General features: G+C 41.0%; 3 protein-coding genes across 5 annotated transcripts; 1 reads left to right on the top strand and 2 right to left on the bottom strand.

Annotated features, from left to right (window-relative positions):
• Positions 1-44: 44 nt before the first annotated feature.
• On the bottom strand, positions 45-7824 carry ddx21 (DEAD (Asp-Glu-Ala-Asp) box helicase 21). The gene is made up of 16 exons (XM_077519994.1): positions 7659-7824; positions 6674-6904; positions 6420-6554; positions 6169-6244; positions 5512-5690; positions 5291-5408; positions 4858-5046; positions 4193-4338; positions 3747-3896; positions 3265-3426; positions 3053-3172; positions 2887-2960; positions 2593-2752; positions 2302-2436; positions 2158-2202; positions 45-961 (listed from the first exon to the last, which is right to left on the bottom strand). The coding sequence occupies exons 1-16, from the start codon at positions 7737-7739 to the stop codon at positions 701-703; spliced, it is 2262 nt and encodes a 753-aa protein (XP_077376120.1). The 5' UTR covers positions 7740-7824; the 3' UTR covers positions 45-700.
• An 879-nt stretch (positions 7825-8703) lies between these two features.
• On the bottom strand, positions 8704-10828 carry psmc3 (proteasome 26S subunit, ATPase 3). The gene is made up of 2 exons (XM_077519990.1): positions 9831-10828; positions 8704-9158 (listed from the first exon to the last, which is right to left on the bottom strand). The coding sequence occupies exons 1-2, from the start codon at positions 10773-10775 to the stop codon at positions 8820-8822; spliced, it is 1284 nt and encodes a 427-aa protein (XP_077376116.1). The 5' UTR covers positions 10776-10828; the 3' UTR covers positions 8704-8819.
• tbp (TATA box binding protein) lies at positions 10765-14102 on the top strand. Of its 3 annotated transcripts, none has more exons than XM_077519993.1 (9): positions 10765-10931; positions 11332-11466; positions 11590-11749; positions 11869-12043; positions 12132-12219; positions 12391-12482; positions 12560-12727; positions 12910-13004; positions 13187-14102. In XM_077519993.1, the coding sequence occupies exons 2-9, from the start codon at positions 11416-11418 to the stop codon at positions 13264-13266; spliced, it is 909 nt and encodes a 302-aa protein (XP_077376119.1). In that variant the 5' UTR covers positions 10765-10931; positions 11332-11415; the 3' UTR covers positions 13267-14102. The 3 variants fall into 3 exon arrangements, with proteins under 3 accessions (XP_077376119.1, XP_077376117.1, XP_077376118.1); XM_077519991.1 differs by having other exon boundaries at positions 10767-10931; positions 11245-11466; XM_077519992.1 differs by having other exon boundaries at positions 10767-11055; positions 11245-11466.
• Positions 14103-14452: the final 350 nt, after the last annotated feature.

Here is a 14452-nt window from a genome sequence, read left to right as displayed (position 1 = left end):
TATTGTACAGAATGTTATGTTTAATACAATGAAGATACAAAATATTGGTTGACCTTTTTAATGAACACAATTCACTGAAAGAAGAGTAGCAGTCAAAACTTGGGCAGTAAAATGAGGCAATTGCAAAGCAATCATCCGATATTTCGGGGAGAATGTTTCAGCTGAGTTAAGGCAGCACAGGAGACTCCACCACTATAAAGGTTGACAACCATGAACACGTCTCTCAAAGGGTGGGTGGGGCACAAATAATCGACCTCCCACATGAGACCCCCTCGCCGCCACTTATCCCCAAATGCAAAGTAAGGAAAAACAAGTTACGCAACACTCAGTGACAAACTCACTTCCTTCTCAAACGTTCACTTCAGATTTCAGTAATATACTGATTTGTGAAATGAACGCTCAGCGTGTCAGTTGATGAGTTGGAGTCCGTTCTTACAAATGACTGCTATTGGTCCAATATGTGATCCTAAGGAGATAACCATTAGGCAAACAGGTTTCACCATTTATTTTCACAAGAACCTTGTTTTGTTGTTTAATATAAGTTTTAAATATATTTTATGAACACCTGACACCGCTGTATCATAAAGGGGAGTTTAACCTGCTAAACGTGGCTCCTAACTGACAGCCAATATAGAAAACACTCCCTGCCCAAAGGCGAGACAAGAGAGTCCACAAGTCCAAAAGGTTGGCAGTTCCATGATCAAAACGCTAGGCTGAATCTGCGTTTTTGTCCGCCTCTGTTCCTGTCATTACCGCCGCTGCTTCTGCCGTTCCCTCCACTTCTACGGAAGCCATTACGACCGCGCCCACCGCCTCCTCCAAAACTCCGGCCCCGTCCACCTCGGAATCTTCCTCCTCTATCTCCGCCCCTCTCGCCGCGGTCATTATGCGGCTTCTGCTCCAGTTCGGGGAGCTCGGTGGCCACTGTCAGCTGCCAACGGCGACCATCTTTGAAGCCCTCCTAGCGAACGAGCAAGAGCCGTGATGAAAGGTGTTAATAGGAATGCAATGACTAAACCAACAAACAAAATATAGCCGGTGTATTAAATTATAAGTTTAATTCATTCTTCCCTTAAATGTTATCAATCCGTTTCCAATGCAAAACCAAAACCAAAGAAAAAAGGCACCCAAAGGCATCGTACTTTATGACAACAGAGTAATAATTACAGTAAGTATCACTTGACCATAGCTCTCCTGCTGGTGTGCATGCCTTGGCCACCAAGGGGCAGTATAATACAAATAAAGAATATGCCTGTTGTAGGCTCTGTTTGCATTAGGCCAGTGAACTCTTAAACTGAAAACTTTTGGGGTTTTAGTGAAATGCAACCCATTTAAAAGAAAATATATAAAAAAAATAATAATTCTTATGTTTAGTCTTAACATTTAATCGTGAGTGGCAATTCATAGCTTGAAGTAAGCACTTTTTCCCTCAATATTTTTTCACCATCTGCCCAAGTGCTGTTTATTGGGAGGTAAGCTGCCACCAAAGCTAGCACTCGTAACTCATATTTATAATCACAATTCAAAGAATTCAAAGATGAAGAAAAAAAAAAAAAAAAGGACGGTTGACAACACGCATCTTTACAAAAAAGAAAAAAGTTAAACATGCTCACTGGTGAGCAAAGTCTAAGTAGTGATTATTCGTCATTATGAATTGAGGTAATATGTGACTCATTAACTCATCAAGAAGCTATAATTTTCTAGGTTGTCCTTGGAGAAATTGACGATGAATTTAACAACGAAGCTAGTGTGATGGCGAGAAGCGCTTCCAACGAAATTAAAGCAGACAGGAAGAGACGAAATATTGGCCTCTTTGAACTCCACCAAAAAAAAAAAAACAACGCAGTTGTAAATATTGCATACAGTCGTGGAAAGACACATTGGCTTTCCGTTAACTTCGGTACCTTCTGAGTAAATGCTTTCAGCTGCTGGACTTTGTGTGGCTGGCCTGTATTTACATTTGCCATATAAGCTCATATTTCTCAGGAAAATTAGCAAGCACTCAACAGCATTATTTTATTTTTCCTGTTATCCTGAACAATCGTATGTAAAATGGATCCTTGGCAACTTCATTACACATTTTTCTTTGTTCGAATACAGTAGTAATAGCTTCATATCATCCTACATGATGTTAAACAGAGGAATATATGTTCTTACCTGAAACTCCTTGACTTTGCCAACTGGAACATCAAAACAGACGCCCTATTGGAAAACAAATTGTTTAGAATTGTGTTTGTTTTTTTGGCAAAATCAAGTTTTGTAGCTATAAAGTATTGTTGACAAAGCACTTAAGAAACGGACCATTTTTCCTTTGATGAAGGTCATCCGATGGATGTGGTTTTCAACATTCTCTCCCAGCTGTTCCTTGATGCTTTTCCAGGCAAGACCCATATTAAACATCTCCTGAGAGCATACTAACTGCATGGTGGTGAAGCCCTGGTAAAAACAAACGGCAAAGTCATATATTGTGAACAACAAGTGATGATTGAAATGCACAATTTAGTTACCATAAAAACAAATTACGTGCGCATTATTCAAGGCCTGCAGTGCAAATTGAGCAAATGCATATGCAGTTTGTCCATTTTAACTTACGACATCGGACGTGAGCAGCGAGCGCTGCTCCAAACTCGTCGCTCCGGAAATGTGTGCCAAGGCAGCAGCCAGCGCGTCCACCGCGCCTCTCTCCTCTATCAGCTTCTCGGCGGACACTCTGAAGTATTCGACGGCTACCACTGGAACCGAGTCCAGGAACCTGGATGAAAAACAAAAACCGATTCAAATCAGACAATTCCAAATGATGCAGTGTTGTGGTCTAACAGATTTGACACAGAACACAGTGACTTGTTTTTTTGCCTCCATAAATGTTAAAGCTCACTCCTATTATACCTGACGGCATCCTTGCTCGATGACTTGATGATGTCATTGGCGGTGGGAACGCCAACTCGTCTGAACGAAATGCCCTGCATCAAAACCAAATACATTCACTCGTACTTTTACCACAACTTTTCTAAAAGCCGTTTTTGATACTTTTGGTTTAACAGAGAACACGTACAGCTTTGTTTTCCACATAGCGTAGCTGGTCCTCCTCTCTCCTCTGATAGAAACAGATGCATATTCCCGTCCTTCCAGCTCTGCCAGTTCTCCCTGAGCGATGAATGTACGATTCCACATCCTAACAAACGTAGATGAGGTGATGAAAACACTTTCAATGAAATGTGTATGGGACAGTGGCTCCTAAAGGTAAACGTGAAACGCATGTCTCACTTTGGGTGGAGAACACTGAATCACGAGGTCAACTTCAGGGATATCTAACCCACGGGCTGCCACGTTGGTTGCCACCAAAACCTCAAAGGATCCATTCCTGAAGCCTTTCAGTGTCACTTCCCTCTGTTTCTGGGGAATGTCGCCATGGAGGGACTGGGTACTCTGGAGAGATAGTATACACATACCACATCAATAAACACCGTGAAACACCGGGTCCAACCTTTTGGTTTGTTTTTTAATGCTGTCCTGTGCACACTCTATGGAAAAAGATTCATACATGGCAACTTCTGACCGTTTTTACAAAAACAAAATTTCCCTCAAATTAGACTTGACTGTGAGGTGCACAGTTCTCAAAACTATGAATGACTCTGCTTAGGTTTACCACAGGGAATATATTCTAGACCAGGGTCCAACAACGTGGTGCCCGCAGCCACCAGCTTAACTCCCCAAAGAAGAAAGAAAATGTGTTGCATCATATTTACCTGTTTGATGGATGTATTCATGGAAAGTTCATGGGCCTCCTTCTTGGTCTCACAGAAGACGATAGTTCGGCCGTGGCTGCCGCTGTACACCTGAATCACATCTCCTAAAACCGCAGCACGCTGAGACCAGTGGCACGCTATGGCCAGATGCTATAGTGGAGGACATGTGTATGCTGTTACTGTTGCTCTGAGAAGGGATGGGCAAATAACTACATTTTGGGGAAAACTAACGACGACGACGACGAAAGAAAAAAAAAAAAAAAAAAAGGGGTTGCCTGGACTCGTTTCCATGACCAAATGAGTTACCATAGCAGACGTCTGCTTGGATTTAGCTTTTATCGCTGACGTTGTGTTGTTATTGAGTCCACAATTGATGCCAAACCTCCGCCATAACATTTTTTAACGTCCACCTTTAACCGTTTCAAGTTGCTCACAACCACACTTACTTCCACAGTTGTTGCAGTTTTCTGAGTTTTCTTTCCAATCAGGTCAACACGCTTGCAATCGGGCTTCATGTATTTCTTGGCTACATCGTAGACCCATGGGGGGCAGGTGGCCGAAAACAGAAGAGTCTGGGGGTTGGCGCCGCCATCTGGTGTGAAACGCACACACAAGTAGGCACTGTTTTCAAGTCAATATTGTTTGGCAAACTGCAAGCTCTAAAAACACTCACCATTGCATTTTACCTTCATCATTAAACAATAGCATTTGTTTTTACATTTCAGTTTTCTGTGGTAAACTTGTTTTTTAAACTTCAATGTTTAAAAGTTACTTTCAGAACAGCCTTTAAAGTTTAACGGATCATCTTTAGTTATAAATAAGTGCAGGTAGACCAACCATATTGTATTCATAAGATATAACATGACAATGCTGTCCAATTACCACTAATATATTGCACGAGGTAGCCAAATTTGATTACGCTGTCCTCAAATGCTACAAACATTCACAGTGCTAAACATAAATAACTCAATTCTAAGCAAGTAATCTTCTCAGAAAACACAATTTTCTGAATATTGATCAGTTTTAACCTGCAGTTGAGAATTTTTTAATGCGGCTTAGTCACTTTTATTTCAACACTATACATGAAAATCAAACAATAAAAAATGAATACCTTTCTTATTATAGGATGCGGCCAGAATTTCTTCCACTTGCTCAGCAAATCCCATGTCCAGCATTTGGTCCACTTCATCCAGAACTACATGCTTCAGTTTGGTAAGGTCAAGTTTATGATTCTGGATGAGGTCTTTGATACGACCAGGAGTTCCGACCAAAATATCGATCCCATTTCGGATTGCCTCAACTGTTAGGGGTTTTAAAAAAAAAAAAAAAAGATATTGTTATTAAGTCAGCAAACAAAAGTTGGGCATTTAAAATTTTGTGACAATGTCATTTCGACACTAACTGTGGATAACTTAAAATAAATAGCAGTAGTACTTGAGATGTTGAGACACTTGCAAGCTAAAGTACCGATACTACTTTTGTCACCATTTTAGGAAAGTGTTCTTACTTTATAGTGAATGCAAGCTTGTTTACAGATAACTTACTCTGTGGGTTGTACGAGCTGCCTCCATAGAAACAGAAGATGCTCACTTTCCTGCCGATATCTTTAAAGTCCCTAGCGACCTGGATAGCCAACTCTCTAGTGGGAGCCAACACTAACACCTGAAGATAGGAGAAATGAAAAAAAATTAATAATCTTGGAACTGGCTCTGGTGTGATGAGGACACGGCAACAACAATATTATGGGTTGAACGACAGCGCACACCTTAGGGGGACGGCCTCTTGGCCGTTCCAATCCATCCAACTGGAGCTTCTCCACCAGTGGGATGGCAAAGGAGAAAGTTTTTCCTGTTCCCGTGCGGGCTTGGGCAAGTACGTCATGCCCATCGTATACGTGATCAAACGTCTGGACCTGAATGTCAAACAGGTAGGAGACTCCTCGAGCTGAAAGAGCGAGAGAAGCGACAGCGTGAGCGCCGAGACAAATATGAGAAGGCAGAGATCATAAAGAGATAAAGTGACCATAACAGACACATAAGCAGTATTGTGTCATTATATATATTTATATTAAAAATCATTTTTACTAAAAGATAGATCTCTTCCATTTGCTATATTATTAATACTATGACGGTAAATGTTTCTACAGGAATATAAAATAAATACTGTTTAAGAAGTTATTAAGAAAAACACAGAATCAACCACATTAACAAATAGAGTACCGCCATCTAGTGGTATCAATTGTTGCTGGCACTAATCAAGGTACAGGATTGTTCCATATTTTCTTGCCGGACTTTTGAGTCCTTTCTTAAACAACTAAATTCTAGTTCAAATACTGGCGACATTCAGTTGTGCAACAACTCAAATTAGCAATTGAAGCAGTATAGTGCGGTGTGTGTGACTGTGACGGAAACGTGATCAGTACCTTTGAGTTTTTGAATGGTGCCTTGAGAGATTCTGAAGTTGGAAAAGGCTCCTTCTTTCTGCTCCGGTGTTTCCTCCTAAGCAATTGGTAACAGTGAATCAAACATGAAAGTTTTCAAAAAATAAAGAAAAAAATACATATACATGTGACGGTAAATGTGAAATTTATATTACATATTTAGGAGAACCCAAAAGCTGTGACACTATAACATTATGACACGCACAATTGTTTACATAATTTAGCAGTCTTACAGTTTCTTTTTCACTCTCACTGGTTGAGTCGTCTGACTGAGATGGTGTCTGACTGGGAGTTGGAGTTGGTGTGTCTGGCATGGAATGTCCATTAATTTCAGCTTTAACAATTGCCTTTGTTGGCTTCTTTTTCACCTAAAAGAGGGGAATTGATTCAAACATGATTACACTGTAGCTGAGTTAGTACTCGTAGCACTGTAAAAAAATAAATAAATAAATAAATAAAATAAATAAAAGACTACACCAGTGCTAACCTCCTCCTTGACTGCTTCTGTGCTCTTTTTCTTCTTCTTCTTCGGTGGCTCAGAAATATCAGTGTTACCGTTCAGGTCTGTGGCTTCCTCCATCTGGCCATTGACTTGGTCCTCTGCCAGCTTGTTTTTTTTCTTTTTCTTTTTTGGTACAGGACATTCACGGTCCGGCTCATCTTCTTCCTCCTGCATCATCTTCTTCTTCTTTAGTTTCTTGCCATCCTTAGATTTGACCTTCATGTTTAGGAAAGAAAACATGAGTTGTTGCAGTTTTTTGTTTTTTTTTAACAGAGACACTTAAGGTTTGACTTCAAAGCAAAAACACATTGGGTTATTTTATATCATATATAATAGAATCCACCGTTACAAAAAAATAAATAAAAATAAAAGGGTTTTGTGTGGCTGCCTATAAATTGCAAATCAGTAGTTATTTATTTTACATACAAAACGGTGGTTACGTGATAAGTACATCCGAATAAACAATTTTTCTTTGTGCATTGTCAATATAGGAATAATAAATACAAATACATGGTGTCCTATCTATTTTGTTTTAAAAGGTAACTGCTAACAACTTCACAAAGTTGTGATGAAAAGATTTATTTATTTATTTTAAACATAGATCTTCTCGTGCTTGTGTTTGTTGCTTACCGCACCCAACTTCCGGTGTCCACATGGTTAAAGAGCCGAGCTCCCTCACATGGCCTTTCAACGTGATCACACTGCTAGGCTATAACGCTAACGTACAATCCAAAATCAGCGGTTTTTGACTGTATGTTGTTGTTATACGCAATGGTCATAACATTTCGTCAGACAGTTAACTTAGATAAAGCGAATTTCGACAATGGTGTCACATTTTGTCAAGCTGCTAATCCACAATTCGATGTAGCATATCATGATGCCACATGTCAAGTATGGAAGCAGTCGTAAGCACGATGCACTTCGCGAGCTATTTGGATTTAAAAGTCAGTCCGAGGCACGTTCTACTCACCTTTGACGCCTTAATGTTCGCGGCGGTGTCAATCTCTTCTTCCATGGCTTTGACAACTTTAACGATGCTTTTAGAGGGCATTTTCTCCCGGATGGAATCCTTCTTTGTGAACACACGGGCAATCTCTTAGCCACGCGTATAGAAAGGAACGTGCATGATGCGCGCGCATCGGAAGACAGCCGAGCATAGAAATAGACGTGATAGATTGGACACTGTTTCCTGGAGAAGTGATTGTACCGTGAAGCATTGTACATATTGTACTACATTGTACATACCACATACACTATAATTACGTAGCCTATAGAATATAAAATATTTATAGGGATTTTTAAATATAGGCTTAATATTGTATAAAATATTTATGATGACATGACAGATTCATCACGAATCACGATTCCAAAAAAATAATCTGGGCCACTTTATTTTTCATGTAAAATGGGATGCTGACAGACTGACATTTTATTGATGGTGGGGAAAAAAAGTGACATTAAAATTTATGCTTTGAACGGGGGTGGGGTTGTTAAAGGTGGCTTCCAACCTGCTTGGGCCTCCCCACCCCCCATAAAGTCGTTCAAATTTCCCCCTAGATCGGCTCCCACACCGATACTACAGTAACTGAAATAGTTCACTGTAATAAACACAAGTAACTACAATTAATATTTTTATGGCATGCGTTTTCACTTACTGAAGATGAAAATTATGGCCTGTCATCTCATTGGGGAAATATTATTAGGTATATTATTATTAGATTTCAGACTTCAAGCACTACACAAAGGGTGCTTAGCTGATATAAAAATGTGACGTATTATTCCCATTCAGGTTTTTCTTTAGTGGACATTAAGTAGGATATATTCATTCACACTCCACTTAAATGCACATTATGTGGTGTAAACGTGGATACACAGAATATTTTACACTACATTTTATGTATACAGTTATGATTTACTTTTATTTGTGAAAGTACTTCCATAGAGGGAGACCAAGTATGTGAATGCAGTACTTGTTTCACAACTGGAATAGTGCACTATAAAAAGGAACCAAATCGTTAGTTTTCATGTCTTTTTATTAGCTCAACGTAAATCTGCTGTAACAAGTGTAGAGAATGTCACAACATTTTTTTCAAATCAACGATTCCCTCACAAGCATGAACCCACAGTGCCCTTAAGCGTAGTACTGCAAGTTGGCCTTCTTCTTGGCTTGCACCTCCAGGATTCCCTCCATGTAATCCTCGTGGTTCAGCTCTGTGGCGCCACGCCGCAATGCGATCATACCCGCCTCCACGCACACGGCTTTGCACTGGGCGCCGTTGAAGTCGTCGGTACAGCGCGCCAGCTCTTCGTAGTTGACGTCGGGACTGACGTTCATCTTGCGGGAGTGAATCTGCATGATTCGGGCTCTGGCTTCCTCGTTCGGCATGGGGAACTCAATCTTCCTGTCCAGACGGCCTGAACGCAGCAGTGCCGGGTCCAAGATATCCACTCTGTTGGTGGCGGCAATCACCTGCAAGGGTCGACAAGATGATAGAATTATTGTTCTATCACTATTGTAATACATTTCTACAGCTAAATGCTTTCAGGGCATTCAAGCTGGTACGTGTTTTAATATTTATATATAGTGTACATTACTGCCTTTATAAATAGGAAAGTAGTACAGCAATTCATCCAAAAAACTATACAGAAAATCTTGGCCAGGTGTGCAGTGGATATAAAAAGTCTACACAATCCTGTTCAAATGCCTGGCTTTCTTGAATGTACAGAAATTGAGAACAGAATTTCATTGGACCATAACAAAATCCTCCAAATATGTGGGAACATGTGCATTATGCTTGAGACTATTTTTCTTCAGATGGAACCAAAGTAGAAGGAATTATGAACAGTTCAAAATGCAAGTCAGTGTTAGCAGAAAACCTTCAGACTACTACCGTAAAAGCACTTATAAGAAGAGGGTTGCACACTTGTGCAACCTGAATATTTCAGTTTATTTTTACTACTTTTCTCATTAAAAAGGCTGATAAAAGTTTTGAAATTATTTATCTTGGTCTCATTTTATTTTATTTTACAAAAACCTGGGATTTGAACAGGGGTGTGTAGACTTGATATCCACTGCATTAGGTGTTTTTGTGCTGTTTCTGAATAGTCTTGCAGTGTGTTTCTCTGTTCTGAGAAGCATTACCTTGACTTGCATGTTGGGTTGGAATCCATCCAGCTGATTCAGAAGCTCCAGCATGGTCCTCTGCACCTCTCTGTCTCCTGCCTTCTCACTGTCAAATCTCTTGGTACCAATAGCGTCCAGCTCATCGATGAAGATGATGGACGGGGCCTTCTCCTTGGCCAGGGCGAAGGCATCCCTCACCAACTTGGCTCCATCTCCGATGAACATCTGCACCAGCTGTGGGCCAGCCAACTTCAGGAAGGTTGCTTTTGTCTGAGCCGCACAAGCCCTAGCTAGGAGGGTCTTCCCCGTTCCTGGTGGTCCATACATCAGGACTCCTTTGGGTGGCTGGATGCCCAGGTTTTCAAACTTTTCCTTGTGGTTCATGGGCAGAACGATCGCCTCCACTAGCTCCTGGATCTGCTTGTCCAACCCTCCGATGTCGCTGTACTGCTCTGTGGGGCGCTCGTCAACCTCCATAGCTTTGACTCTGGAGTCATACTCGGTGGGTAAGGTCTCCAGGATCAAGTAGGAGTCTTTGTTGACACCCACCAGGTCTCCGGGCTTCAGCTTCTCGGCGTCCACCAGCCCAATCACCGGCAGGAAGTAAGTCTGCCGGGTGGACGTCTTGATGACAGCGCATTTTCCCTTTCTCTGGGAATCCAGGTCGACATTAGCCCCGTCTTCCTCTTGGTCGTTGGGGTCCACATCAAGGAGCTCGATCACGTTCGACACCAGATACGGCAGGGTTTTGTTCACCTTGATCTTCTCAGTGTTTTCCTTAATTTTATCTTTCATAGCTTGCAGTTCGTGAGTCACCCTCAGAACTTCGCTCTTCATTATCTTAATCTCGCTGTCGAGGAGTCGAGTTCGCTGAACTATTTCCTCCGTAGACATTTTTAACACTTCTTCACCGATTCCATCTTCCACTTCGTCCCAAACTGATTTGTCACTCAGCGACGCCATCTTGATTCTGTCTGTCGCGATTTGCTCTGACACCGGAAGCTAAAGCTTGCTCTTCCGGAAGTCGTACCATCACTGCAGTTAACGTATACATCTGTGGGGAGCTACTTTGAAGATGACACCAACTGCTAGCTGAAGACGTTTGTGTGTCGACTCCGCGTAAGTTGCGCAGGCGTATATTTGGCTTATTTTAAGGCTCATGTTCGTTTTCTGTAGGTTGGGGCTGCAGCACGTTTAATGCAGTGATTGGCGTTAGCTCCTGTTGCTAACAGTAGCTCCGAAGGTAGCCGCCGTCACCTGTGTAGAAAGTATAGCTATCTGTTTTCAAATGTAGGGAGTAACAGTAAAGAGTCGTCAGAAAAATGAATACACACATAAACTGAAGAATTTGCACAGTACAGTAACGAAACATTTGCTCATTGTTACTTACCGCCACTGGTTGTAATTGGTCCTATTAAACGTTTTCACGCAGGGTCAAATAGACAAGAGCTAAGAGAAAGTCCTCTTGGCCAACTTGACCCAGAAAAGTATTTTTCCTGCTGATCAAACAATTGGACAGGACACGCAACTGTTAAGTGTTTGCAACACAAGCAACCGAGCCGGTGTGTGCGTTTCTGTTCCCTGGGGTGACATCGTTAAGAGGATGGATCAGAACAACAGCATGCCAGCCTTTCAGGGCCTGGCCTCCCCTCAGGTAACATCAGTTCCAAGAGACAATATAATGTTACTTTCTCTCACATACAGCATTGTGTTAGTGATAAATATTAAATTGCGTACTTGTGCTGGCCTATTTTCCATCTATTTATTTATTTTGCAGGGCGCCATGACACCAGGAATGCCCATCTTCAGTCCCATGATGCCATATGGCTCAGGTCTGACACCTCAACCTGTTCAGAACACAAACACTTTATCAATACTGGAGGAACACCAGCGACAACAGCAGCAGCAGGCGCAACAAGCACAGCAGGCCAGCGCGGGTAAAATGCCACATGATCATTTTTGCAGATGCGTATTTGAACATGACGAATACAAATGTTTTCGCTGCCTATTGTGGTTAAAGAAGTTCATAATGCTGAGAGGATAAACCGTTTTCCAGGCCTTCCAGGAACATCGGGGCAGACTCCTCAGCTCTTCCATTCCCAGGCAGTCACAGGTTCAACTACCACAGCGCTTCCAGGGAACACGCCACTGTACAACCCACTGACCCCCATGACCCCCATCACACCGGCCACACCGGCCTCAGAGAGCTCTGGAATTGTGCCGCAGCTACAGTATGTTTCTGTCACAAAATCTATGACCAACTATTTTGTCTGTTCTTGAAGAGCTCCTCAAACATTTTTTTTCTTTTGTCACCATCAGAAACATTGTGTCGACTGTCAACCTAGGGTGTAAACTGGACTTGAAGACTATTGCACTGAGAGCCAGGAATGCAGAGTATAACCCCAAGGTAAATGTGATTTCAACTTTATTGTCGTAGAACAGTGCTTCCCAACCATTAATGAGCCTGGCAAATTTCAAGATATTTACATTTAAAAACCTCACGGCATTACACCAAATATAAATGTCTATATTATTTTACAGTTTTCTCAACATAGTCGCATTGCTTGTTCCCTTTTAGCGTTTTGCTGCAGTCATCATGAGAATACGAGAACCCCGCACCACAGCTCTTATTTTTAGCTCTGGGAAGATGGTGTGCACAGGAGCAAAGAGGTAAGAAGAGATTCAGTTCATATATTTCGTATTCGTTGATGTGAAACTTGCACGGAATCTTGTGCCGTATTCCCTAGTGAGGAACAGTCGCGGTTAGCGGCCAGGAAATACGCTCGTGTGGTGCAAAAGCTCGGTTTTCCGGCCAAGTTTTTGGACTTCAAGATTCAGAATATGGTGGGCAGCTGCGACGTGAAGTTTCCTATCCGCCTGGAAGGCTTGGTACTCACGCATCAACAGTTCAGCAGGTGCGTTTAACTGGAACATAGTGCATGACAAAATGAGCCGGCAAAGCCTCCTGGACAAAAAAGTGTTTATGACCTCTATATTGGATTAAAACTGGTTCATTATTTATATTTATTGCAATTTCATTTCCATTGAACTTATTTTTTTTTTAATATTCAAACTAAGTTGCTTTATTTTCTTGCAGCTATGAACCTGAGCTGTTTCCAGGGTTGATTTATAGAATGATCAAACCCAGAATCGTCTTGCTCATCTTTGTTTCCGGGAAGGTGGTGTTAACAGGTAAAGATCGTATCTTTACCGGTCATCCGTCATCTCACTAATCTGAGCTCAATGTCACTCCTCTGGAGATTGAGAAATATGCAGTTTTGAGAGATGGTCATTGTGTTTCGCTGTTCTCATCAGTCATATAAGTATTCAAATATTCAGTTTCATCAAATTGTTTCCTCTGCATTTGCGGCAAGGTGCAAAGGTGAGAGGTGAAATCTATGAAGCGTTTGAGAACATCTACCCCATCCTGAAAGGTTTCCGCAAGACGACGTAGACCCTTCTTAGCCAATGTGACTTTAAAAAAAAAAAAAAACGTTTTCTGACATGTTTTACCAGTGAACTGCAGTTTGGGCCATTGTGCAGGTGTGGCTTTTTTTTTTTTTTTATATTGATAATACTATTGAAAGATGTTCTTATGACCGTTTCCACTTCATTATTTTTGTGTCCACACTTGTTTCCACCAGTTTAAAGTGTTCAAGCCCTTGTACATAAGTGTGAAAGAAAATGTTTTTTTGTTTAAATTGTCTTCAAGCGGTTTTAAAGAGTTTTTATACATTGCATTTTTGTTTTAAATCACTTTCTGATCAGTTATACAGTTGAAGTAGTTTCTTTGAATATTTTTTGTTATGTTGCAGTTTATGATTTATTGTAGCTGGCAGATGCTGGATTTGTGAGTTACTATGGAAAACACACATCAAATCATTCTTTAAGGTTTCTGTATCAAAATATTGTTTCAACCCAACCTTGACAAATTACAATTTAAATGGTTTGAACTGTTAAAGTTCTTTTGAGTGATCTTCGGGTGATGTCTAGGAATATTTGCAGTTGGCCTGTAGACTAACTGAATACTTGAAAATCACCTATTGCTCTACAGAAAGAAGCGTTGTACGGCAACCTCTCACATGCTCTCAATTATATTATACTTTGAATGTATGCCTGCACTTGACATGAGCACCCGCTCTTGAAATAACAGCAGCTGTTTTTGTTTTTTTTTTGTTTTTTTAACCTTACCAATTTGCTCTTAACGCATTTCCAACAGTTAGATGCATTATTTGACATAAAAATGCAGCATATAAATCTGCCTATGTACAATAAATCTGTACATAATGACTCTTGTGAAAGCTTCCTTTTTATGTTTTAAATGAACACTTCTGATGGACAGTTTTCTACAATTGGCTTTATTTTAACTCTCAGAATGCGGGCCTCTCTCTTTAACCCAGCAAACATTTTAACTAGGGTGTTTGTGCATCTTCTGTTTGGGACTTGTGGAAAATGCAGGTAAAGTCGTACGGGAAGATAAGACACAAGTTATGTTCTTTTCACTAATCATTAACTCTGTAAGCTGTACACACAGTAAAGGTACCTGCGGAGGATGTGGACAGACTGGGTGTAACACATTTAAAGCAGTAAAAAAGGCACTAATGATGCTTACAAGACTGTGATTATGCCCAAGTCAGAGA

This window comes from Festucalex cinctus, chromosome 4 (assembly GCF_051991245.1).
Source record: "Festucalex cinctus isolate MCC-2025b chromosome 4, RoL_Fcin_1.0, whole genome shotgun sequence".
NCBI classification, from domain to species: Eukaryota; Metazoa; Chordata; class Actinopteri; order Syngnathiformes; family Syngnathidae; genus Festucalex; species Festucalex cinctus.
This window is presented reverse-complemented; position numbering and strand designations above follow the sequence as displayed.